The 27,929-nt window shown below is 38.0% G+C and overlaps 2 protein-coding genes and 1 long non-coding RNA gene across 9 annotated transcripts; 1 reads left to right on the top strand and 2 right to left on the bottom strand.

Moving 5' to 3' along the window:
* Window positions 1-269: 269 nt before the first annotated feature.
* Window positions 270-27,863, bottom strand: LOC108047740 (protein scalloped). 7 transcript variants are annotated; one of them, XM_044461181.1, is made up of 11 exons: window positions 13,264-13,928; window positions 7,197-7,324; window positions 5,105-5,243; window positions 4,153-4,283; window positions 2,968-3,642; window positions 2,001-2,041; window positions 1,751-1,925; window positions 1,612-1,674; window positions 1,374-1,546; window positions 456-690; window positions 270-387 (listed from the first exon to the last, which is right to left on the bottom strand). In XM_044461181.1, exons 1-11 carry the CDS (start codon window positions 13,373-13,375, stop codon window positions 274-276), a joined length of 1,986 nt encoding a protein of 661 aa, XP_044317116.1. In that variant the 5' UTR covers window positions 13,376-13,928; the 3' UTR covers window positions 270-273. The 7 variants fall into 7 exon arrangements, with proteins under 7 accessions (XP_044317116.1, XP_044317112.1, XP_044317113.1 ...); XM_044461177.1 differs by lacking the exons at window positions 2,968-3,642; window positions 13,264-13,928 and adding an exon at window positions 27,313-27,863 and having other exon boundaries at window positions 1,751-1,940; XM_044461178.1 differs by lacking the exons at window positions 2,968-3,642; window positions 13,264-13,928 and adding an exon at window positions 27,313-27,861.
* Window positions 18,095-19,498, bottom strand: LOC108039555 (serine/threonine-protein phosphatase 2A activator). The gene has a single exon (XM_017116595.1). It carries the CDS (start codon window positions 19,442-19,444, stop codon window positions 18,137-18,139), a length of 1,308 nt encoding a protein of 435 aa, XP_016972084.1. The 5' UTR covers window positions 19,445-19,498; the 3' UTR covers window positions 18,095-18,136.
* Window positions 20,075-20,928, top strand: LOC108039556. The gene is made up of 2 exons (XR_001769020.1): window positions 20,075-20,429; window positions 20,497-20,928. It is a non-coding gene; the product is annotated as an uncharacterized LOC108039556 (long non-coding RNA).
* Window positions 27,864-27,929: the final 66 nt, after the last annotated feature.

Here is a 27,929-nt window from a genome sequence, read left to right on the forward strand (position 1 = left end):
GCCGTTGCTGTTGCTGCTGTTGGTGTTGCTCATGCCACTCTTGCTGTTGGCGGCACTGCTGGACCTGCTGATGGTGTTGGATATCGTGTTGGCCAGGTCACTGTTGCTGTGCCCACCACTCGCTTTATTATCGCAATTCTTGGCGGTTGCGGTGGCATTGGCGGTATTGATACTACTATTATTGTTGCTGCTGTTGTTGTTTTCGATAAATTTGTGAACATCTGTGTTGATGGGATTCGCAGACAGGTCAGGCTCTGCTCCATGCAGCTTTTGCTATTCCTTAATTAGACGGTATATGTGGTGGGTGGTGCCGCTGTTCTGAGCCGCCACCTCAAAAACATACGCTATGCACAGAAGTGTCTCCTGCGTCTCGCGGGCTCGCATTACCTAAAAAAAAGAAGGGAATTTAGTTACATTGCTTATATATTCCAACTTCATGATCACACTTTACTTACTTGCAATATTGTAAAGTTTTCCAGCACACTGTTCATCATGTAGCGTTCCGGCAAGTTCTTCAGTTTCTGAATGAAGTTGATCATGTACTCGCACATGGGTGATCGCTGAATACGATAAACGTAGCGATTGTTCTCCAGTCGAGAGTATTCGCTTTCCACTTTCTCCACCACCTGCTTGCCAAAAGAGCAAACGATCGTGGAGCACACGAGTACGACATTCTCGTTGCTTTCATATCTGTGGTGGAAAGACAATAATTAAATAAGAATTTTCAGTTGGTAAAAAATTAATTGAAATGAATTTTTCCGCCTGAAAAGTCAAAATTAATCCTAAAAATCAAATTTCTAAAGCTGAATTAAAAGTATTCAAATGGAAAATTATACGAACATTCTTGATTGTTTTAAATATAGACTGAATTTACATAACATATAATTAACTTCGCAAGGTAAACACCTGTGGTCATAAATATTTAAACGAGAATTTTTGTTATGCCGATGATTGTATTAAAACTCAAATTATTTTTCAGGGAACACTAAAGAAGATTAAGCTTGGGCTTAATGTTAAAAACACTAAACAACGTTATAAAATGGTTAATTCTCAAGTAAAGCCAGCAATCTACCCATTTGGGTTTAAACTTTAAAGTAAAATATTTTAGTTTTTGGTTCAATACAAACAAAATTATTCGAGTTTCTGGGGCACATATTTTTAAAAATGTACGTTGCACTCGGTCTAAATTCAAATAATGCGATCTCCAGAAAAACTTGATAAGTTTTATATGATTCATCACTGATTTGTGATCATGATAATAATAAGTTTTCGGTATGCCTACTTATTTCTTAGTATACAAACTATATGTGTATCTGAGTAGAAATCACTATTCCCCCATACTAGGTATTTGTATTTGATCGGATGAGACTTACTGGCTGGTTACGCCATAGAAATCACCCGTTTCGCTGCCGGTCGTTAGGTCGGTATTTAGGTCCGCCCAGCATTTAACTAGGTAAAACGCATTCTGTGGACCCTTTTCGTAGAGATCTTTGAGCCCCCCAGACTTTTCCGGAAACTTGTCGAATATTTGTCGGATATCAACAGTCTGAAATGAGTAACAAACAATACAGGTTAATTTTTGTTCGGAATTGTTTCACTGCAAGTTCTTACCTCAAGCAACGGATCGGAAAAGGATGGCTTACCGCCAAGTTGCACAAAAAGGTGACGGTTATACTGTGAAAATATGGGGAATTAATTAATATATCGCACAATCGATGTGGGGGAAGGGGGTGGAGCTCGTTGGCCATACCATTTCATCTCTCTGGATTTCCATGAACGCCGTAAACTCAAGTAGGCGGAATTTGTGCGTGGCAATGGCTCGACCTTCCCAGGGCAATTGTGAGGGCGGAATTCCAGCTTCGTCCCCGGAGACGGCCGTCGACGGCTTGCCAGCGGGATAGGGTGGCTGGGTGAAGGGCTTGATGCTGTAATCATAGAAACTATTGGTCAATGCAAATGCGTTGTATAGCCAGCTCATAGGGTAGACGATGCCAACTTACTCTTGGGACGTGCTCGGCTGTAGTCCGGGTTGCCAGAATTGCTGTTTCATAGAGGGAAGACAATCGAAATGAATGGATTAATAAGGAATTCATATGCATATCAGTGAGCTAGGTTGACCGGTCAGTAGATGATGTACATATTGGGCGTTATACAAGATGGTTAAACATATGGTGAGGCGACTTGTTAATCAACTGTTCACTAACCGATTGTCATTAATTAAAGTTACCCAGCGAGTTCCGTTTAGGCCAGAGTGGGTGAATGTTACATACGTAGTACACAATATACATGTCTATAGCGAACATAACTCTAAATTAGGTTCTATTAACAGAGGTTCTCCTCGTCGTATAGCAAGTCAAAAAGCAAGGAGTCAATTTCAATGAGCAAGCGAGCGCATTAGGGGTGGCGTAGCAGTACAACGGGCATCTCATTTGGGCCTCGATGACATGGATTTGAGTAGAGTGATGGGGGTGGAGTGAAGTGGAGTGGAGTGGAGTGGCGAATGGCGAATGGCGAGTTGCGAGTGGAGGCTTGGAATAGCTGATAGAATGGATGGATACAGGAAGATGAGAGAGAGAGAGAGAGAGGCTCAGATCATCGGAGGCGCAGAGCAGAGATTGCAGCATATTGCACATACTAATTAAGTAAGAACGGCGGTCAGAGGTTCCTCTGCTCACTGATGTCGGGTGAGTACACACATAACAAAAAGCCAAGTGAGAGCATTGCAAATCCTAAATGAGCATTGCAGATTATGCAGTGGTGATGGTGGTTTTGGTTTTGGTTTTGGTTTGGTTTGGTTCGGTTTGGTGCTACCATGAGTTGTAGAGCGTCTTTGGAATTAATGCAACAGCGCAGTAGCTTGGTAATGAGTTGCGTGTTTTGATTTTTCTTTTTTGTTTTGGAACGGTATGACAGCATATTTTGCACAAGGCGGTGGAAATCGAGTTGGAAATAATAACAGTAGCTTACGCCAGAATACAACGGCGGGTGGTGCATCGGCGGAGGAGGAGGTGGTGCCGATGTCGATGCCGATGCCGATCCACCGCCAGTACACTGAGCCACTGGATCGGGGTCCGTATCGTTCGACCGGTGCTGCTGCTGCTGCTGTTGCTGCTGTTGCTGCTGCTGCTGTTGCTGTTGCTGCTGCTGCAGATGATACACCGCCGCAACGGCCGCCGCATGTTGGTGATGGTGGTGGGGATGCATATGACTATGCGGTAGGTGCGGCAAGTTGGGATGGGAATGGTGGTGGTGGTGGTGGTGGGCTGGGACGTGCGCATGGTGGTGGTGGTAGTGGTGCTGTCGGGGTGAAGCCGCCAAAGCCGATGCCGCCGCCGCTGACGAGGACGACGGAATGGCCGGCGGTCCGGAGGAGACCAACGAGGATGAGGAGACATTGCCCAGGGCCGCGGCTGCTGCAGCTGCTGCCGCCGCCGCCGCAGCCTGCCTATGGGATGGGGGAGGGAGGGTGAGATGCCTCGCGTGGTGGCCACCACCACCTGCCGATGCCGAGAGTGCCGAGGCGGCCAATGCCAGATTGTTGGCCGCTTGGGCGGACACGATTTGCGAACTGGTCATTGTGCTCATGACCTGCAAGGTCTGCTCTTTCTCATTCAATAAATGCAAGGACACACCATTGTTTTCCTGGAAAAGAGTTTCAGTTGGTCGAGTGTTCAAATTGGGTTTGTGATTGGGTGTGCTGTGTAGTTGTAACATGTGCCTGCTGCTGTTTATCGCCACCGAGTGTTTGTCTATCACACATCATCATCACACGCAATCTTGTTTTTATTATGTAATTCTGACGGTTGCACTCGGGAATGGAAATCGGAATCGAATACGAAATCAAAATCGGAGAGGAAGTTGGTGACTGGTTGACATTGACCCTCCAATCGGGACAATCATGAGGCAAGTTCACCTTTGTGCAATCCTTAACGCTCCACCAGAATTATTAGGTTTGACGTTAAGGATTATCTTCTAGCTCAACTGACAAGTCTTCCTTGCTTTTCATGCTCATATACCCCTAAGATCTAACGTTTCATTCGATTTTGGGAGACCTACCCTTATAAAAACTACTTTTAATGCCCTTCATTCCGATGGAAAAAGACTGTACCCCATCGAAAAAATATGTATGTTTAAATATTTCGAGTCACTTACAACTTTGATTTTCGCCTGGATCTCGCGGAGTTTTCGCCTGGCAAGCACTTGGATGTGTGAGCTGACCTGTTTCCTGGTTCTCGTCTTGCCTGTGCGCAGTTTGATGTATCGTGCGATCAGTTCGTTGCGACCTGCAATATGCCATAAGACAAAATAATGAGTGAATACGTATTTATAACAGCTCACCTTACACATAATATGAGGCCGTTAATTGCTATTCATTTACAAATATAAGTGCTTTTATTCAGAAAGGATTTATCTCATGTCATATGCTAGATCCCTAAGAAAAGTTGGTAAAATTCAACCCCTAAGCAAAGTGGGATGGGAAGACTTAAATAGCGTTAACCCCGAAAATCTCTTCCAACCGAATTTTGATAGAATTCGAATGGATGTACGGTTCCATTCCATTCGCGACTTTGAAAATAGCATCACTAAAAGTTTTATACGCACAATATTTAACTATTCCCCAACTGTTTTTTTCCATCTTGATCTAGACTTTGACGCTGGACTTTCGCAGATTAGACCCCTATGAAAGCCAAACATTCAAGCATTTCGCTTATTTTGTTCTTTTCCTTGAACAATGTATAAACGTAAGCTTTAAGTTTTCTTTACGATTTTATTTTAAATCTAAATCGACAAAAGACTTCAAGTTAGAAAAACAAGGTCGCAAAAACAAGGTAGTCCTTAAAATAATTGAAAAAAACCTTTATGGCTGAAATTCTTATATAACCCCAAGAAAAACAGAGATCCACTAAAAAGGATAATCTTCATTACATTACATCTAACCATATGTCCCAGATCTGATCGAAATTAGAATACACCCTAAAGAAATATTAAAATTTAGGTTTTTTGCCTAACAAAAATGCACTTTATGTGACAAGTGGAAAATTAATTACGGATAAATTTGGTATCCAGCTATAAACATTACGTAGGTAGATTCATAAACACTTACCATACATTTTACCCTCGTCGGATAAGATGATTTTTCTACGTCCGCACGGCGGATAAATAGATAATGCCTCTTGAAAGCTCTGTTCGATGTCTGGGCTCCATACACCTTCGGCATCAGCGGACGAAAGATCCTTTTCGTCCTGAAATATGTACAATGAATAAAATGTTTAGTAGGTTTTCGTACTAATAAAAACAAAACAACTTAGTGACGATTGATGGGTTTGCTGGGACAGGGAGATGAATTCAAAGGTTTCAAATCTACTTTCCCGCTCAATTTGAAACTTAATAACTTAAAAGAGAAGGGTTACACACAGACTTGTTAAAACCCTTCAGAATTTTGAATTTGTGCGTTCTTTTCATGCCTTAGCAAATCTGTAAGGGCCAGAGATAATCATAAACATAATCAGAAAGCAAGTCGAAGTTTATATCCCCTTACAGCTGTTACAAAAAGCTATATACACTTTCATTTTTAATATGTATTTTCCAAAACTGAGAGACTGGTTTGCGTAGAATCGGACAGACGATCCACTTATAGGGTCGGGGATATCTCCTCCACTTTTGACTAAAATGATAATACTTTTAGCAAGGGTACATACAACAATTGTGTGACTCAACGGAAAATTGTATTATTATCTATACACCAAGTATGAATCATATCGGAGGAATGTACGTGCACAAGCTTTAGATTTATTCATGTATGCGAACTTATGACCCGAACTGATATAAAACGAAAATTAAATTCTTTTCCAAGGTATAGCGCTTACAAGTGCATTTTATTCTTTTGCGTTTTTCTCGAAACCACTCTTTTAAGACTGGGGGCGTGATTACTCTAAATCGACTAAACCATTTTTCGTGAATTACTCTAAATATTTACGATGTAGGATTGCTTATTGATTGTACAAGCGATTAAATAATTTGGTTTGAGCTAAATAACATTTCTTGTATTTTTGTAGAAATGCATTTTACTATATATTTGGTTATACACAACTTGAGAAAAAAGAAACTGCAGTGTTTTGGAAACATGTTTTTGCTCCAGAATGTAAGATAATTCAAATAATAATCAAAGAACATGACATAGCGCAAGGACGAAAACGAAAAAGACGCAAGCCAATTTAATTTTTTATAATATAATTTTTAATGAAAAAAACAAGAATGGAAATAAGAAGCTTTAAAAGTGATTCGCTTGGTTTTTATTTCCATATTTGAACTCTATTACATATTATTAAGCAATCAGTGAATAACAATTATAAAAATCAAGAATTATAGCTGGAAATGTGAGGATTACAACATGTGGCAGACCCTTAACGCCTTCAAATTTGCAAACAAAAATTTTTTAAGACCTTTCCAGTCTCATAAACGCACTCATAGCAATATTTTTAAAAACTCAACTATGTTTTATCGGGTTTAATTCCAGCGTTTGCTGGTCAGTATAACTTTTCCGGAACAGTCATGCATTCCAATTAGATTTCGTTGTGCTGAATCCGAATCTGACCACGAGATCTCTTGCACATGGCGAGATACATCTCTATTTCCGAAAGATAACCAATCCAAGCTTTTGGATTTTAATGGATTTATTTAACATTTTTATTTATTTTATAAGCTCTACCCAGGACTTATTTCTTGTAAAAAAGACTTTTGTGTTAATTGTTTTTCTAGCCATTAAAAATGTGCCTGTACTATTGTCTACCTAAATCCCATCTGCGCTTTTCCGATAACCCAGAATGGATATCATTTGAAGTTTTTTTTGCTTTTAAAAACTATTTTGAAACTAACAAATTAGGACAAAATCAAGCATTATATAAGGGTAACAGGTTAAACCTATTTTTAAAATTAAATTATTTTTTATTTTGCCCTTTTTCGCTTTAAATGCATACGAAAGTTTCTAGCAATCGAATGGAAATGCCCATATGCCTAAAATGGGTCATTAATCTATTATCCCAAAAGTGTGTGCAAATCAACCTCTGGGGTTTTGTAAAGAAACTCAGAAAACATTTTTTAAAACCTTTAAAACGACTATAAATAATGTCGGATATTCATAAAATGTGTTCTTAAGTATTGTAATAAAATGTGAAAAAGGAAAATTCGAAACTTACATCGCTCATATCACCAACATCCAGGTTTTTACTATCCACCATGCTGCCATTTGTGTCTGCCGATCCAAGGGCACCTGGAGGACCGGCATTCACTGGTGTCCACGGTGATGGTATGGTGCCGGGTCCAACTGAAAACAAATAACACAAAAATAAGTACGAAAAAACAATTACCAAACATTTAGATGTTAGAAGCATTTTTGCAAAACGAATGCATATTTTTTAATAGAGGTAATGTTGCCCTCCCAAAAAAAAGTCACAAATAAAGAATAATACTACGACAATCTTAATTGTTGTCCAAAAAGTTCAAAGAAGTCTATCATGATCGATTGCCGTAACTCCACTGTGTTTCTCGATATAATTCAATATAATTGATTTATGTAGTTATGTGAATAGTAAAAATGGGCAAATAGCTTTTTAGTAAAAATGAAAGAGTATAAATTGGATCTGATTAAATACGTATATTGACATATACATCAAAATATATGTATAATAAATATATTGCTGTTAATATTTAATTTAATTTTTAGCCTTACTAGATAATTTGTAAAAGTTCTTACTTAGAACTCATATGAGCTAATGCAAGACCACAATACACTTCAACAATAATCACATAGACAGTCTAATAGTTGTGAGAACATATATGTATAAATTCAAACCCCACCATTAGCCTTAACCAACAAAAGTGTCAAGAGTTGTGTGAGATAAAAGAGGAAATGTTGATAATACCTAAGAAACGTTTGACTCATCTTGACTTTGGCAAAGCCATTCACAAATACTGGTTTTTATCGATGCCGACTTCGGGCAATCATTTCATGAAATGGGGAAACAAGTGTATGCATAAAAGCACCCGTGTTTCATGTATTCACCAACACACGAAAGTTGGCGATGAATTCAGAGTCGTTTCATAAAACCAACTTCACCGTGTGTAAATAAATACAAAAACGCAACGCTGAATCAAAAATTGTTTTTGCTATCAAAAAGCCCGCCAAATTTTTCAATCTACAGTCACGAAAAACAAAATTTATGTAAATTTAATTTCCCTCTTAATTAGGCCCATTTTAATAAAACATTTTTTATCTCTTTCCTTTAAGTATTCAAAGCTAACAACATTGTTTGGGAAACGGAAAACTTCATGCAAACTTTTGACACACGAAAAAATTTTGAATGGAATTTTTTTACATCGAAGAGATTAGCTAAATTTTATCGGTATTTTAAATCTTTGGGTCATATTTCAAAATATAAACATCGATTTTAAAAATTCAATACTGTCATATCAGATCGACTGAAGGGTACATTTTAAATGTTAAAAATCTGAAATCGTTATTCATATTTAGGGGCCAGATTATTAAAAGAAATTTATTAAAAGAAACCAAAAATCCTGACACATATGTAGATGGTATGCTGTCTTTTACGAAATAACAAAAATATATTAATGATTTTGATCAAAATAATTTATAAGTTTTCAAAATTAAGTTAAATTTAGCATAAATATTTTTAAGAGAATTGAAAGCCCGGAAAATCTCCATAGTGTTTCCCGGCATTTCTTTGTTTACGTTTTCATTGTGAACTGTTAAATTTTCACTGTGAATGTCAAGAATTTAGGGCTGCACGGGAAAACAAAAAAACATTCAGCCGAATGTTGCATAAAACTGGAGGAACAATTTTTAATACGGCAAAAGCTTGTGGCCTATCCCGCAAACAGATGGTGGGTGTGCCTCTGTGGGTATAGGGTATACTAGAGTATATTGTTTGTAACAGGTGCTTAATCCACATTTATAGCCAAGTGTGAAGGTTGAACATATGTGTGGCCCTCACAATTTAGATCATGATTATTTGTTTGCCAATCAGAGCATTTTTAAATGATCTTAGTGGGTATCCCATAATCGATCAGCTCGTCTATAACGTTCTTCCTCGAATTTCTTAAAGCTCAGAAATACCGAAAAAGCTTATATCACGATTTAATTAAGATGTTCAATGCTTACGAATTATTATTTACAATTTATCATAAGAAGTATTGATAATTAGAAAGCATTTTCAAATAAAATGAAAAATTCATAAGATTTTAAAATCTTTTAACGATCTAATTATGCTCAATACGAATATTCTAAAATATACAGATATTGAATGGAGTATTCTATGCCGTCCTGTCCATCCACTCACCCGATAACGCCTTAAATTCCTCGAGGGAATCTAAATGGTTGGAGAAGGGCGCCACTTTAAAGCCGATATCACAAATCGTTTTCCAAATAAATTTCGAATTTTCGAATTTTTCCTTTTTTTAATTCGAAACAAATATTTTCAGTTAAACATTTCACTGGTTTAAATCTATATCTATCAAATAAAACATTTTTCCCAAAGATTTTCTTTTATTTATCTTTGTTGTTGAATTTTTTTTTTTTTCGACTTGTTTTCCACAGCGTCAAAAAACAATCCCGGACGGCAAAAGCAAAGGGGAAAAAAAAACTAAAATGCGTCTGGTTAAGAGAAACGCGCACGTCGAACTGAAATGTGCCTTATAGTTTCCACATATTTCTATTCTTTGTTTTGGCCGGTTCCTTTTTCTGCCCCTGGTGCTACGTCGCTGTTTCGCCCATAAACCTATAGGTATAGGGATGGTTCTAGGTATTTGTGAGACAGAGGATAGAATGCAGTGGCACATACCCTCGCAGCGTACTATTGATAGAAGCCTTGATGTAGTATGTAGTCTGTAGCATGTAGCATGTAGTATGTAGGATGGGGCGTCAAGTGCGACTGAGGCCACATGGGTATCGTGGAAATAGTGGATATAGAATGTGCATAGAGGAGGGAGATTATCGGAATCAAGAACAGTCATTCCTTTCCAAGTCGATCGGAGCAGGAGCTAGCCAACCCAACCTCTGTCGAAAATCCGCTTGGCTGGCTCAATCGCAAACGGTGTAGGTCATTATAATAATGCATATTGCACAGCTTGGAACTGCATGGTATAGTGCAGGGGTTGGTGGGATCGCTTTAGGGGTGAATGTGCCATTTTTCATAATCTCGCAGCACACAATTCAAAAACAGGGAAAGGGAGCGGAAAGAACACCGAACGAATGAACGAAATAGCTGAACCGTGCATTAATATTATCACATTGAATTTCAGAATTTCGACAGAAGCGGTTCAGGATAATTTCCAATTAGAAAACTAGAAACAGACTTTTGTGTACGGTCTCTGCTCAACTCTACGCTTGAACTCAATTTCCGCCTGAAACTCGCAGCTGCTCGTGTTCAGTTTTAATAAGGGAATGTGTGTTTCGTTTTCCTGCTTTTCCATTTCTACCCTTAGAAGCCGCATTTTTGTTGTACGGCAATTGGAATTTATGGTATGCATTCTGCTTTTTCATTTTCTTTATGTATGCTTCGTCGCATATACATATCGTATATGTGTGTATGTGCCTGTGCCTCGACGGGACCTTAAACAGCTATATGATGACGTACTTAGCACACTCTCAGGATCAGAGTTAGGATCCGCAAAACGTATCTAAACGGCAATAAATGCACTGTGATAGCTCCCTCTTACAAATACACATTAGCAGGAGTGCTCATATATTTTAGTCAGAAGTTTGCAAACCTTTTAGTCCCGATAAAGTATAGATGTTCTTGACCTGTCCGATTTAAATTTTTGTCCGATCCCGGAACTTTATCGTACAGCTTCCTTCGAAACGAACGGACTATTTTATACGATAACATACATATACGATTTTTAATTGTAATTAAATTACAATAGCTTAGCTGTTTTTAAAATAAAATATTTTGGTAAATAAAAATCGGACCTCCATTTCTTATAACTTAAAAATATGAACTTTCCAAATACATTTTTGGTGTAATTCAGAGTTTGCAATTACTTTGGTTTGCCTGTAAGTTGATCTATCTCCTCCATAATAATTCCTACACTGGCCAACCAACATTTTCTACAAATCAGTGGTAAGCGTAGTGACAAACTATGCTTAGAAACTTATAATTCTTAATCAAATGCAATTAGGCCTGCAGAAAACTTTTAAATCATCGATGAACATAAAAAAGTTTGTTTAGAATAAATAAAACACTTATTTTACTGTGTATCACCATGTCATCCCTTAAAATGACCCACTCATTCTCGCCTTAAATATTCTGAAGTCAGAACAGGGGTGGCGGATTTGCAAAACTGCCTAGGGTCAGAATGAAACTTATTCTGAAGTGCTACCACAAAATAATTTTTAATAAACCAAGAATGTTATTAATAACAAAACTGATTACGCAACAATGCTCTTAAAACATTAATGAATGTTATACAAATTTAATTTGCAAGTAAAGCAAAAAAGAAAATTTGAAAACAGGTCTAGAAATTCTAAATCTGTGAAGATTATTCTTTTTGAAAACTGGAAAAGGGCATATACATAAATTATCTATGTTATACAAATTTCTTTACAGTTGCTGGCGCATCGAAATCTTAAAGCTTAAAAGCATCATAACCGATCTTGTCAAAATGTTACTTTTTGAGTACAATTAACATACAAAAGTATTTCTACCCTAAAAAGTCTAGCTAGTCTAGATATTACATTAGGCATTCCAATTTGAGAGGGTGCACTATAAAGTATTGAATTATTCAGCTAAGACCGCCATATATTGCCAATGTCCAGATAGTTATTATAAATAAATCATTATTAACAGAAAACTAAACCTGAAAAATCTGATATAACTGTTATTCTTTGATAATATTTGTTCTCTGCCCAGTTAAATAAAAGTCTCAGATAACAGTTATTTTTTGAGAAATAAAACAAAGTTACAATTTTTGTAAGTACGTTATTTATTAAAATCGGTGGATAAAAGTTTATTGCATTAACCCTTAGAATGCATCTAAATAAATCATTCTGAGTATAATTTGCGAGAATTTTTGATTTTAAGGAGTTTCAATAGAATATTTTGGTTGCTGGTAATATGGTATATTGCTATCCCAATTTGGTTGGTTACTTCTAAAAATGATACCATTGCAGTGGGGAACAAATTGAATTCAAAATTCCCAACGTAGTAAATGATACATTTCCGACCCCACAAAGTAGTTAGTAGTAGTAGTACAATCCGATTTGACTTATAGTTGGCTGGCGTGTTGCCGTAAGCCCAAAGACATTAGGAAGATACATGCATTCTTACTCAGCATCACCTTCACCATGATTAAAAGCTATCTTAATAAAACTATGTAAATATTGTCTTTTCCTTTTGATAAAAGCGTTTCGTTAAAGATAGTTGCATTTAAAATAGAACTGCATATCATACGACAATTCTATTTTGAATGGCATTATCTTTCCTTTTACAAAGTTCATACGAAAGATATGCAATAAAAATAGGCGTCCTATTTACTTTTCAAGTAATTCAAATTGTCAGAAATCTAACATCGTATCTTATCATGAGCACAGTGCTTACTCGAATAATAAAATTCTAGGGTGTTCACTGTAACGATATTAGTAAAAGAACCCTCTTGAAAGGAAAGGTTTTAAGTCGAAATCTTTTAAACGGAGCAAATAAATATGTTTATCCAGTAGATAAATCGCGGAATGATTCTGATTAAGAATATGTATAGTCTCATGGTGGGAAATCGCCTACACTTCAAAATTTAATATTATTATGCAATCATAAACAAATCAATTACACTTGTGAAAAAAGATCTTTTCGAACTCCGATCCGGTTGGTGAAATATGATTTGGCCAAAACAATATTACCTTTTGGAAGGGTAATAAAATTGTATCTTTAAGCTTTGCTATGTAATTGAATTATTCATGATGGCAATCGAAAGTTGGCTTCTCGTTTTGGATGTAGATCGGATGTTCTTATATATGTATGTATGTATGTAGGTATGTATGTATGGATATGTAGCAGTTTTGGTCTCTGTTTTTGTTTTTGTTATGGGCGACTTTCCTCGTGAACTCTCTACTCTCCACTCTCTATGTGCTTTTTTTGTTGTTGGTAGGGCACTACTCACGCTCACGAGGAAAGTCACTAAAAGCAGAGACCACCACTCCGGGGGGGTGACTTCTTGGTGACTTGATCTTGGTGATTCGAATGTGCAACGGACCTGCCTGCTGTTCTTCTGTTTTCTCCGCAACGTCCAACTCAGTGCAGCCGAGGTTGTTCCGCAGTTGCAGCAGCCCAGTGCCGCAAGTGCTCGAGCTAGTAATGTTTTTCATGCAGCCAGTTTACTTTTACTGTGCGTCGTCGCCTAGTTCACGGAATTAAAATCTGTTGGCGCTAGAATTAGACTCTGATGTCACCACCGTCACCGTCACCGTCGTCTCGGCTGGTCAAAGGCACTCTTATTATTATTACTCGTATTCGTTTGTAACAGTTAGATTTTTTTTCTTTTCGCTTTTGACAAACAAGTAAAAGGCTTTATATTAGGTGTTATTATCTTTTAACGTGATAACGGCGGAGCTTTGTGGTGGTAGCAGCGTCTGGACTGGAAACCCTTTTGCTTTTTGGATTATGTGGCTTATTCGATACTTGTTTTTGCACTACTTTACTTTTCCTCGACTCGACTCGTATCGAATCAAATTTCGATTCTACGTGTATACACACATGCATATTCACATACTTACATCTGCAATAATTCATGAATCGGAGTTCTTAAGGAAGTGAGAAAGATCTTTTTCATTTCAGGCAACATCTTTTTACTCGTCTCTCATTCTCTCAAACACTCCCACTCTCTTTCTCTCTCTCTTTTTCCCTCTCTCTCGCTCTTTTGCTCTCCGTCTCTCTCACTCTCTCCCTCGCTCTTCCCCCCACTCGCATGTATATAACTGTGTATTCCGTAGTAAGAGTATGACCAGCTTTGTACAATATCGTAGTCTTTGTGGCAGTGAGAGTGTATCTGTAAGCCTTTCAGTGGAAATAAGGCGCAGCTGCGGCAATAAGATGAAGAAAGAAGAATGGCCACCAGAGAGCAAACTATTGGATAGGTTTGTCGCTTTTTATACATTTTAACGTTAGTTAATGGGGAGAGAAGAACTTGTAATTGAGACGAGGCTTTTAGCGATGACGATGACGATTGTGATGACGATGATATGGTGTATGTCATTTTCAGTTTTCATCTGCTTAAGCAAATAGTCTGTTTTTCTGCACAAGTGCAGTTCTAATTGTGTGTATATGCGACTACTGTGAGTGTGCAAAAGCATTCGCACATGTGTGCATGCAAATGTACATCACTACATATGGATGTAGATATATTTTTATGAAATACTTTTTTGTTGGGACACCTAGAGGTATAGGATAATTTGGCTAAAAAATCACACACATCCATATTCTTGGCCCCACGCCTACTCTGAGATACGTGCAAACAAAAAAATCAGAGAGAATAAGAGAGAGAGAAAGGGAATATCAAAAAGTGGCCACGGTCGCATATTAAAACAAATCTTCTAAAGTATATCTATGCAGATAGATAACATTAAAATACACAAAACGCATTGAAACAGAACAAAATGAAAAAAAAAGTAAAACAAGTCCAAATCCAAATCCATCGCAAAGAAGGAAAATGTATTTAATAATCTTAAACCCACGCACACTGTGACAGCCGCACACGGCTGTACGAAAAGGGGGCTGAAATGAGAGGAGGCGAGGCGGCGCACACAACGATGACGACAACGCAACGACAACGAAAACGAAAAATCGCGGAAACACTGCGAAAAACGCAACGCGCAGAAGCGAGAGAAACTCATCGACTGAATCCAAATTCGAATCAATACAAAGAACGACGCCGACGTCAGCGTCGATAACACTAGCTAGCTGGTCTGGTCTGGTCTGGTTGTTGACGTTGGCTTGGTCTGGCTAACTCATTCTCTGCTTCTGGCTCTGCTTCTGCTCTTGCTTTTGCCTCTGCCGAGGCCGAGGATAGCCGACTACTGCCTCTGCCAGCATAACTGGTGGATCTGGTTGTTTAGTTTCCTAACACCACACAAACGCAACGAAAACGCTGACTACGACCACAGACGCAGAACACAACCCGATCAAATCCCGAAACCGAAACATCACCAGCACACCAGGCACCATTACAAGTGCACTGCTTAAACCCCACACATAAGCAGTTGGGGAGCTAGAAGAGAAGAGAGAGAGAGAGAGAGACGTTATTACTCAACGCCCGCTCCCGCTCTCTCTCTCTCTCTCACGACGCCGTCGGGTGTGACTAATACCCGCCGAGCTTAATGCCGCTGGCGCCTTAGCGCACGATTTCGATTTCGCTCACTTTGTAACCCTTGCATTGGCCAGGGTGTTATAACTTTGCCCAGAATTTCGCAACGGAAGTCCTTCGTCACTTCCCATTCTCTGACCCTTCCAGTCAAAATAACGCCTTGATGAGCTGAGGAACCTGTGACGATCGCATAATCAAGCCCCAAGATTTCTGATCTGATTGCGGGTAGCGATAATTCTCCGTTAATCACTTGAGACATAACGCCTCCCTCTTTTGTTTTGGGGACATTAAGCCCGTTTGATCTATCATATCGATATATCCATATTCTCTTCTAGCGATATCGATATCTAATTTTCTTACGATATACATATCTGACAATAACATGTTGCCACATTTGACTTTTACTACCCGTTACTTGTAGAGTAATAAGGTATATTGAGCTCCTTGAAAAGTATGAGTGGGTATGGGAAATCATTTCATACCTTCGAGATCAGTCTATGCAGTTAGAGAGCCAGTTTATTTCAAAAATTGGCCATGCCCACGAATCGAAAATTCTCTCAGTATCTATCTATTAGTATCTATCGACACACCGAAAATGTTCCAAGTCAAATAGTTATTTCAAAAACTTTTTTGAAATTAAGGTAAAAATACATAACAAGGTTAGAGACGTCTCTACCAACCTAAAGTCTATTTATTTAGAAAGTATTAGGTATCTGATAGTCGAGGCGCTCAACTATAACGTTCCTTCTTGCTATTTCTTGGAAACCACGTACACACATACATTTGTGCGATGGACTTTTAATAAAATTATAAAAACGTGTGAATATGTAAAGTATTGTTCCTATAAATTATATACTAAAGAAATCGCGAATAGCGAATTGAGAATCTGCGGAACACGAATAAAAAACATTTGATTTTTGGTGTTAACACATTAAAAAAAATATATAATACGTTTCTTAACTATTGATAAAGCTTTACATATTAGCTTCTTTATTTTTATAGGCAATAATTCTTACCGTTTTCTTGACTTTTAATAAATTACAATTTTTAGATGAATTAAAAAAAATGGAGCTTTTAATTTTTTAATTGTATTTAATTGCCGGAACTCACATTTGCCATGTTTATGAATGCGATACTGATCAAGAATAAATTAGGGTGGTCGTTAATATTACTCATACGACACGTTATGTCGGAATACATTTTTATACCCTTGCAGAGGGTATTATAATTTTGGTCAGAAGTTTGTAACGCAGTGAAGGAGACGTTTCCGACCCCATAAAGTATATATATTCTTGATCAGGATCAATAGGGGAGTCGATATAGCCATGTCCGTCTGTCCGTCTGTCCGTCTGTCCGTCTGTTTCAATACCGTTTGCGAGCTCAGTTTAAAAGCTAGCGATCTGAAACTTTCACAATCGTCCTAAAACATGTGTACGCAGATCAAGTTTGAAAATCGCCCCGATCGGACGTCTATATCCTATAGCTCCCATAGGAACAATTGGATATATCTTGCAAGAATTTATGATATTTCGCGCAGTGTAAAAGCTATTGACATTAATCTTTACAAATCGTATTTTTTTATGCATACCTTGATCAGGGTAAAAGCGCGTGACGATCGGACGTCTATATCCTATAGCTCCCATAGGAACAATAGGGTAAAATCGGTTAAAATTTAATGATTTTTAGGATATTTCGCGCAGTGTAAAAGCTATTGACATACATCTTTCCAAATCTTATTTTTTTATGCGTACCTTGATCAGGGTAAAAGCGCGTGACGATCGGACGTCTATATCCTATAGCTCCCATAGGAACAATAGGGTAAAATCGGTCCAAATTTAATGTTTTTCAGAATATTTCGCGATGTGTAAAAGCTATTGCTGTACATTTTTTCAAATCGTATTTTTTTATGCATTCCTTCATCAAGGTAAAAGCGCGTGCTGATCGGACGTCTATATCCTATAGCTCCCATAGGAACAATAGGGTGAAATCGGTCCAAATTTGATGATTATCAGAATATTTCGCGCAGTGTGTAAGCTACTAACATACAATTTTCCAATTCTTATTTATTTACGCATATCTTGATTAGGGTAAAAGCGCTTGCCGCTCGGAAGTCTATATCTTAAAGGAGATAGGAAAAATTGTTAAAGGCTGCGAAAGTATCCCTTTTGTATATGACATTTTTGCAGTATAAAAGCAATTGACTTGAAACGATGCAAATCTAGTTTACTTATGTATACCTTATTCCTTTCGCTACTTTTTCACTTTTAGCAATTTCGTCAAAGTCTGCAAGGGTATTAAAACTTCGGCTTGCCGAAGTTAGCTTCCGTCCTCGTTTTGGTTAAAGACAAAAATTGATTCCGATCAAAAAAAGAAAAAATAAGTTCGAATTTTGCGCCTGCGCACAAGCAACACTTTTTGTTATGCGCCAGTCAAAGTCAACTCTTCGATTTTCAATAAATAAGTTACAATAAAGTTACGAAAAGTTAAAAATACTCAATTGTAATTGTAAATAACTAGTTTTAAAAAGTGTTTTCGTTTTTACGTGTGCTAATGCCAACAAAGAAAAACAAATTTTGAAGCCCATAGCTTTACAGATCTTAATGAGTATTAATGCTTTGCACATGTTTTCGCTCATTAAAAGAGTTTAGCAAATGCTTATATGTATATCTTGGTGTGTATTGCTATAATTAAAAAAAATGGTTGTACAAATGCCATTTCAAATGCCTTTTCCATCCTACAAGTCATTTTATATTATTGGAGTGACATTTTAGGAACCTTCATTTGCAAACGATGTGATAGATTCGTTTTGGCCATGTGAACTAGGAAAGAACTGCGCAGAGTTAGGATCGTTCTCCTCCACCATCTGCCGCAGCATCCAGAGGCGATTGCCCTCGCTGTCGTCCGACTTCTCCTCGGATCCGGGCTCCTGGAATCCGAGAAAGGAATCCGGCTCCAGGCTCACGTACCTGCTCACGGGCGGTGATGCCTCGAATAAGCTTGCCTGCCCCTGTGCCCCCTGCTCCTCGTTGTTCTCCCTCTGCCGGTCCAGATACTGGGAGCCCAGGTAGGCGCGCTCCAGCTGGGTGGGCACCAGCACGGACTCGAAGGACATCAGCTCGCAGAAGATGGCCTGCTGCACGGTCTGCGTGGAGCAGAGCACCTGGTCGATGTAGTTCCGCTCGAATCCCCTGTACACCTGCGGCCAGGTGGGCATCGAGAGGATGCTCCACAGCTGGAAGGCCACCTGGCTGAGCTGGCCGCCGCGCGTCTTCTGCAGATGCTCGATCAGGTCCACCATCATGTAGTCCTGCCGGTGGCCCTCCACCACCCTGGCCAGGTCGCACTGCATCGGGGTGAAGGGCGCCTCCAGGGACAGCTGGGCAGCGCCCCAGAGGTAGGGCAGGAAGTAGTAGTCGTCGATGGAGCACATCGGGTCCTTGGCAATCGGAAGGGCATAGGTCGCGACCAGGCGGCGCACTAGGTGTATGTAGCGATCGAAGAGCAGCAGGGCCGCGGCCACCGTGTCCTTGGCCAGCAGGATGCCGGCCCGGAAAAGGCCGCAGAGGAAGAAGAGGAACATCAGCTCGTTGGCGGGACCGAAGTCCAGGCTGGTCACGTTCCCGAAGGATCGCCTCAGGTACTGGCCCAGCTCGTTGATGTGCTTGCAGTTCGCCCTGATGGCCTCGTTCAGTTTGCTGAACACGTGCTGGAACATGTCCCGCATCCAGATGCGGTAGAACTGGCTCTTCACCTGCCCCGTCGGCACCTCGGTGCTGGACTCCTCGGCCCTCGGCGTATGCTCGACCAGGAGGTGCTCCAGCCCGTCGAAGATCTCGCAGAGGCGGCGCATCTGCTCGGACACCGGAAAGTCGCGGCTCAGCCGATGTCCCTGGATGGCCCGGCTGGTGTTGCTGATGTAGGCGACGGCGTCGTGGTAGGCCTGCGACCGCACCCAGCGGTCCAGATCCTCCAGGCTGCGCACCTGCTTCACCGGCCCGTTCTGCATGAACGCCGAGGCACGCAGCTCCAGAACGGTCGGGTCGGTCACATCGTACACCAGCTTGTCGCTCATCATGGATCAAATCTTGGACTTTTGTGTATTTTCGTGTCGAAATTGGTATGAGTTAAATGCGTTCGAATCAACCGCCACGACCTACTGTAAGGCACTTCAAAATCGGGCACCGTAAATAAGAGTTATTGATTGGTTTTCTCAAGCAAACTTATTTATCTACTACACCCAGAAAACACTTCGGGAAAGTACAAATGTAGAAGCTTGTTTTAAACTTAAATATTGTAAGAAATGTGAGTTTTAAGCTGGGGATCAAATAACCAATTTGACTCCGGATTGCTGAATCCTGGGAAATGGTATTAAGCTCCATGGTCCAAGGAATAATCTATTGATCAACGCTTACTTCCTGAACATTATAACCACTTTGGTTGTGACAGGCATACAATGTTGCTTACTTTGGTGCTTAAGTAGGTTGTATATACCTATTGTTTTGTCCATGAGTGTATTATAAAAGTATTAAAAATGATCTGAGATTCTGGAAGATTGTCCTAAGGTTGGTCCGATGGTTTGTATGGCAGCTATATGTAATAGTCGTAAGATTTTCATCATATCACATTCTACACACATTATAAAACATTCTATTGAGACTGTGTAATAACACTTTTTAAAAGTCCATTAATAAATAATTTTTCTCAACGTTAACAGAAATATCGTATCCTCATTCATGATTTAATAATGAGTTTACTTTGATTATTTTGTCACCTTATACGAATTATACTTTTCAATATCACTGTTTTACTAAATACATACATATGTAACTATTTTTAATCAGTTGCATTTACTCCCACTGGTGACAGGCACACTACAACAAGCAAATCTTTACTTTTTATCATCTGCGGTCATAATTCTTTAATGGATGAAAATGGGTAACCCACTGTGGTTTGTCTTTTGGCTCTTAATTATGCTTTGGTTTTCGTTTTGTGTGGCCTTAATTGGTTCTTTTTTCTACGTGTGGACATACATGTTTTCTCAATGTAGTAATTGCTTCCGGGTAAGTTGGTCTTTCGGACAATTTGTGAATTAGGCAAGATCAAGTATTAATATGTGTATCCACACAGGGCATGGCTGATTTCTTTCTAAAGTGTGTCCAATTTCCAGGATATTGTATTGCAGCTATGATAAACTGTCAGCCAATTTTCTAAACCTAAATTGCTTTGAGATGAAAAATCCAGTGGAGTGCGAATACAAATATGTTTATGCGGAAATAAGTTAAGCGATTAATAGTCCAATATATTTTAATTATTTTCAACAAGCAAATCTCCATTATCGCATTAAAGGAAAATCAATTTTGGCTTAGAGATTTGATTTTGCTAAATTATTTTTAAAAATGTGCTGATGACAATTTCCATTGAAGCTGTGAAATTGCTGATGCAGTCTAAAACCGGTGAATATCCATCACCAAAAATGAGAACGGACAATTCAACAAGCTTAACTTTTGTTATATTTTTTATCAACAGGTTGAAAGTAAAGAAGGAAGTATATAGTAAATATACAAGTGTTTTATATTACTCACACCCATTGGATAGGCAAGGATAATCATGTGTAGAACATTTTAAATTTGCCATTGAACGGAGTTTTTATTTATAAATTAATGAAATAATATCAGATAGTCTGGTGTATTTGCGCAGTGTTAACTATACATAAATCGATCATGCCAAATTCACTATTTCATTTTCTGTTTTAACTGCGAAGTTACAAAAACTTCGTGCTGATGAAATTAAACCCCCGTTCTCTTTTTGTTGCACAATAATTGCCGACATGAAATTTGTACAAAAACATAGCACATATCGAAAGTTAAAAAATCTCAAGAGCAATAGAGCTAAAATTAAAAATTTATAGTATGCAAAAACTACCATTTAGCTTTCATTTGCATGATTTGTTATATTCTTTTGAAAGGAGTATCGGATTTGGACATCTTATACATATGTCTTACGAAGCAAAATTAGAGCAAGTAAAAAATGCTAAAAAAGTGGAAAATTTTGTTAGATCGGCTTTAAAACCTACATTTTTAAATTGCTCACCTATGCGGCTATTTTTCCTGGACCAATTGATTTTTGAAGAGTCTTGGAATGCACACCTTTGGTTAAAACCTTCTGATCGGTGCATAGCTTAAGCCGTACATACCGTTGGCATATTGCCGAACTCGAACCACCTTCCGATACTGCCAAAGCCACTTAGTTTTAGAACACAGCAGCTGTCACGTTCCGCAGACATGACAAAACGATCAATTTGCAATTGTACACGAATTACTTTTCCATATATATAATACAAACCGTTAAATGCGACATAACTCAATTGTACGTCACTGAAAAATGCACTAACTTCTCGATATTTATACTCAGTATAAAAGCAGTAAAAGAACATCAAAATAGAAAGAACCAATGTTTTGAAATTGTGGCATACAAAAGCTCCGAGTTAACTTGTTTGATAAGTTGCCAGAAATAAGTTTAAAGTATATTAAAAAATAAATAATTTACCGATAAGATGAAGATTTCAGTAAGGAGGTATAATGATCTGCATCATTCTGAATAACAATGTAATTAAAGTGTTTTCAATATTTACTTTATAAAGGGAATTAAAAGCTACATACATGTATGTGATTAGCTAAATGGATGCAAAACATGTGCTATAAGAGTATTTGGAAATCGCTTCCTCATGTTTATTAGAAATATCCCCAATTAAACTCCAAAGTCCTCGTGATCTTGACCTTAGAATATCGTGCAATTGTGTTACGCATTTTACGATTTGTTTATCAACAAACGCAGCTGACTTTCAAAATCCGTACATCTGTACATACTAGAAATAAGAAACTTTGTAGCCTGGAAAATGTTGTAAATTTTCGAAATAAAACATAATTGAAATTAAAAAAAAAACGAAGCAATGCTAAGCTATACTTATAGTGGTTTTATAAGTTAATTAGGGGTTTTTAATTTAATAAGCTATAGTTTGAATTTGATTCTTTAAAACAATGAAGCTAGGTCGATTTTCAAATACATTTTTCGATCGTTCCTATGATAGGTTTAATATTTATAGAATTAAAACCGTATTTCTGAAATCGTTAAAATAATTTTTTTCAATTCTCTGCATCTGCTGCAAGGACTAAAAAAAAATTTGAAAAAGTTTCGAAGCCCGTTGAGAGTTGTCGCAACATGACTTTGGCGAATTATTACTAAACATTCGCAGTACACATCGGATATATATGTATAGATATTTACCCGAATGTGAGTCTCAAGCAGATCTTGGTCCAAGCAGGGGCAACCATTTGTCTGTGTAAAAGAAATTCTTTGGCCCATTCCAACGAAGATACGAGCGACAACAGGAACGGCAGCGGCGGCAGCGGCAACGGCAACGGCAACGGCACAGAAGAATCGACGGACCGGGAACCAAAATAAATGCGCAATGCATACATGGAGCGCACACGAGAGCGGGATGGCACTACAACGTGACATTCCTTAAATTTTTGTTTGTGTTCAGGGAACATTAAAAAATATTTTTATCTTGTGCAAAAGAACCAACTTCTGATGGGAAGAATCCTTTTTTTTAAGTTGCGCTGCCATTGCCGCTTTGACGATGCCGCCGATGCTGCCGCCGTGCCGTGCCGTGCTGCGCTTCTTGGCCGCTTCTTCGCTGCTTTTGTAGTTTCAAGGGGGAGCTTGGCGGCCGAATCCCGAAACTTTCTATGGAATAAGGAGACCAGGGAACGCACAGAGTGCCGGAGGAATCTTTTAAAAAATAACAACAACAAAAAAAACATGGAAAAATGTGGCTACAAAACTGATAAAACCTAGCTATCGCCATCGTCATCAGCAATCATTTAATTTAAATATATGATTTTAATTAAAAACAAAAGGCAAGCGATGGTCACATTTTTGTTTCGATATTGCCCACGAAAGCGCACAGTGTAAAAATGATAACACCCATAGAAAAATGTGACTAAAAAGTTGATAAAACCTGTCGTCATCTGCTATAACCCATTTTAAACATATGATTTAAATAAAAACAAGAAAGGAAAGCTAACTTCGGGCGGAGCCGAAGTTGAAATACCCTTGCAGAATATTCTGCAAATTATATTCTCCAAAATTATTCATATGATGCATTCTTAATACTCATAAAAAATCCCAACTTCCTAACTTTAAAAACACCAAAGTTATGGCATTTCCAATCGTTCAGTTATATGGCAGCTATAGAATATAGTCGGCCGATCCCTATGAAATTTGATATGTCGGATTGATTGGGCAAAAATAAAACCCATAGAAAATCCCAACTTCCTAACTTTACAAACACCCAAGTTATGGCATTTCCGATCAATCAGTTATATGGCGGCTATAGGATATAGTCGTCCGATCCTTATGAAATTCGGTAGGTCGGATTAATTGGCCAAAAATAAAACTTATAGAAAATCCCAACTCCCTAACTTTAAACACACCAACGTTATGGCTTTTCCGATCGTTCAGTTATATGGCAGCTATATGATATAGTCGCCCGATCCGGCTCGTTCCGACTTATATACTACCTGCAATAGAAAGACAACTTTTGGGAAAGTTTCAAGCAGATAGCTTTAAAACTGAGGGACTAGTTTGCGTAGAAACGGACGGACGGACAGACGGACATGGCTATATCAACTCAGGAGGTGATCCTGATCAAGAATATATATACTTTATAGGGTCGGAAATGTCTCCTTCACTGCGTTGCAAACTTTTGACTGAAATTATAATACCCTCTGCAAGGGTATAAAAAATAAAAAATTAAACGTTAGTAATAATAATAAATAATATATTCCAAGAAAAGATAAGCTGATTGATCAGGCATCCTTGCTTACTCTGATTATTTTGATTTTCATATAACAAATACATAAAGAACAAGGAAATTGAGAGTGCCAAACATTTCTTATGGGGATCTTTCGCAGGTTCCTTCCATGGATCTTTGCAACGTGAAGCCCATTCCTAAGCGATCTCCAATAATTGTGATACTTTCTACGCTTCCTTCCAAACAGATATTGTACATGTTTTCGAAAACAACGCCCCTATTGTTGCACTTTAAATAAACAGAGATCACCCTTATATTTAATTACTGATGTTGGAGGTCTCTGCCAGTTTTTATTTTACTCCATTAAGATGGCCGCCATTACCTATTGTTCCGGCTAGGCAGGACCCACTTTAACAAAAGATCTGGGAAATAATGTTCGTATCCTGTGCTCGATAAATATTCCAAAAAGAAGGGTTATACAAAAGTCGGAGGAGATCCCCGAAATCATAACGTATTATAACCTTAAATAATTTCTGGTTGTTTTTCTGGTCTTTGAGATGTTAACTTGTTAAATCCTTTAGAATAAGTTTTAATAATAATAGCTAATAGCTTTTGTTTGATGATGATTTTGCAAATTCTCCTCAAATGTCGAATTAAGAGTAACTTTGACAGCGTATTTATGTATTACACTTAAAATTCTACAAATTGCTTGCGACATTTGGAAATCTTTAGATTCTTTATCTGTAAAAACTTAGGAAAACTTATTTTGCGCCAAAAAGCTTATTAGCTAATCGCCCTGCCCACATCTTCATTTTCATTGGCATTGATTGTACTTTGTGAAAACTCTTTTCCGCGTTTCCCGTGAACTAAAATAAATAAAATTAAAAAACTCAGAGCGTTTCATAAACACGACAACTTACAGTGCAACAATCTTCAATTCTTTTATCACTGAAACGAATTTAAATTGATTTTCAACTTTGATTAAAAATATTAATAGTATAAACCTGCAGAATTTGGTTCTAATCTAATCTTTGTTTGCCAATTTTTTGTGTTTCGTGATCTCATTTTATACGCTGAAATGTGAACGGGGTTCCCTTTAACAAGCACTTTCAGGCGTCGCATATAATATTAATATACCCATATCACGTTGATCCTTTTTAAAATATAGAAAAGTAGTTGTCGTTTGACTTATCTAACTTTCTAGTAAATTAACTAAAAAACAAGAAAGAAAGAAAACTTTGGCAAGCCCCTGCAGGTATTACAGCAATTTACAGACTACTTTCAATATTTATGCGTGATCAATATTATGCGTTTTTATGCTAAAAAAAATGAAGCAGTCGATTTTGATGCTATAGTCGCCCGATCCGGAACTTTCCGACTTATATACTACCTACAATCTTTTGGAAAAGATCTATCTAGAAAGGTTCAAAACTATGAAACGGACGTACGGACAGACATGCGGACATGTCTAGTTAAACTCTTCAGGTGATGGTGTTCAAGAACATATATATATTTAGTGTCGGAAATCTGTTCTTCAATGCGTTTCTAATTTATTTATGGAAATTATATAAGCCAGGGTCCAACAATAGAACAATTTATTTTGTTGTTTCAAGTGCAGACCAGTGCACCCTTACTTTTCAATAATTTGGGGATGAATTTAGTGATTACTGTAATAATTGGTAATAAGTTGTAGATTTCCAACTATTTTTCCTAGGTTAAAGTAAAATGGTAGCCATGTATTTAGATACTTTTTATACCCTTGCAGAGGGTATTATAATTTTGGTCAGAAGTTTGTAACGCAGTGAAGGAGACGTTTCCGACCCTATAAAGTATATATATTCTTGATCAGGATCAATAGGGGAGTCGATATAGCCATGTCCGTCTGTCCGTCTGTCCGTCTGTCCGTCTGTTTCAATACCGTTTGCGAGCTCAGTTTAAAAGCTAGCGATCTGAAACTTTCACAGTCGTCCTAAAACAAGTGTACGCAGATCAAGTTTGAAAACCGCCCCGATCGGATGTCTATATCCTATAGCTCCCATAGGAACAATCGGATATAACTTGCAAGAATGGAAGATATTTCGCGCAGTGTAAAAGCTATTGACATAAATCTTTCCAAATCTTATTTTTTTATGCGTACCTTGATCAGAGTAAAAGCGCGTGACGATCGGACGTCTATATCCTATAGCTCCCATAGGAACAAAAGGGTAAAATCGGTTAAAATTTAATGATTTTTGGGATATTTCACGCAGTATACAAGCTATTGACATGAATCTTTCCAAATCCTATTTTTTTATGCATACATTGATCAAGGTGAAAGCGCGTGCCGATCGGACGTCTATATCCTATAGCTCCCATAGGAACAATAGGGTGAAATCGGTCCAAATTTGATGATTATCAGAATATTTCGCGCAGTGTGTAAGCTACTAACATAAAATTTTCCAATTCTTATTTATTTACGCATATCTTGATTAGAGTAAAAGCGCTTGCCGCTTGGAAGTCTATATCTTAAAGGAGATAGGAAAAATTGTTAAAGGCTGCGAAAGTATCCCTTTTTTTCTATTTGTATATGACATTTTTGCAGTATAAAAGCAATTGACTTGAAACGATGCAAATCTAGTTTACTTATGTATACCTTATTCCTTTCGCTACTTTTTCACTTTTAGCAATTTCGTCAAAGTCTGCAAGGGTATTAAAACTTCGGCTTGCCGAAGTTAGCTTCCGTCCTCGTTGTATTTATTATTTCGATAATTTCAAGTCACAATTTTAAGTTGGAGCTTTTAAAATATTTTATATCAATACTTATCAGATTTAAAATAAGTCCATATATTACAAAATATGGATTTCAATTTTTATAAACAGTTTCAGTAGGTGATTCTAGGGAAACCACCACTATCGGTTGCAGTACAATATAAAAGTGCAAAGATTAAAAACATACAAATAAAATATATCCCATCCATTTAGAAATCTAAACTCTTAAATACGTTAAGCCTTTTAAAAGATTTCCAGATAATAATCAGACTCTGTTAATTTCATTTAATCAACTTATTTGAAGAACAATTGCACCTTGTGTGCTCGCATTGTTCGCGAAAGTTGCCGTCGGCAAATTTGAATACAAAGTTGAAACTTACTTTTGTACAAAAATTTCGAGTAATCACAATCCATGTTGCATTTGTGTGAAGCTCCAGGATTATATTGTTGTTACTGCTGCTGTTGCTCCACTTGGTTGTTCAAAATTGAAGTGTTGGGAACTCGAGCTCGAAGTCGAAGTGATTTATTGATCGAGTGCTGATTAAGTATTCACCGCACCTTCTTCGGTGCCGGTTCTTGGACTTTGCAGAGATAGAGGAGAACACAGCTGCGGTAGTTTCTTAGAAAACACCGATCTATTAGAGGTTCTAACCGCACTAACCATTTTCCACATTCGATTGGGACGAGTCTCGCGATATCTTTGGGACGAGTTACATGACCATTGTGTCATAAGCCCGGTTTTTTGGTTTCAATTTGCGTTTATTTATTTTGTTTATGATTTTTTGTAGTTTGTATTGTATTTCTCTGCTGATTTGTATTTCTTCTTTCCGGGGGCTTATTGGTGGCGAATCATCTGTGCACTTTCGAATGTTGATATCGCTGCTTATTATTATTACACGGCTTGTCATTACTGCAATTTGAATCCATTTTTAAATAAGTATAACATATCGCATTTTTATTCTTATAGCTGTTTTGCTTGCGACCTCTTATTTTCTGG

The sequence above is a fragment of the Drosophila rhopaloa genome, unplaced genomic scaffold (genome assembly GCF_018152115.1).
Source record: "Drosophila rhopaloa isolate 14029-0021.01 unplaced genomic scaffold, ASM1815211v1 contig_3, whole genome shotgun sequence".
In the NCBI taxonomy this organism is placed as follows: Eukaryota; Metazoa; Arthropoda; class Insecta; order Diptera; family Drosophilidae; genus Drosophila; species Drosophila rhopaloa.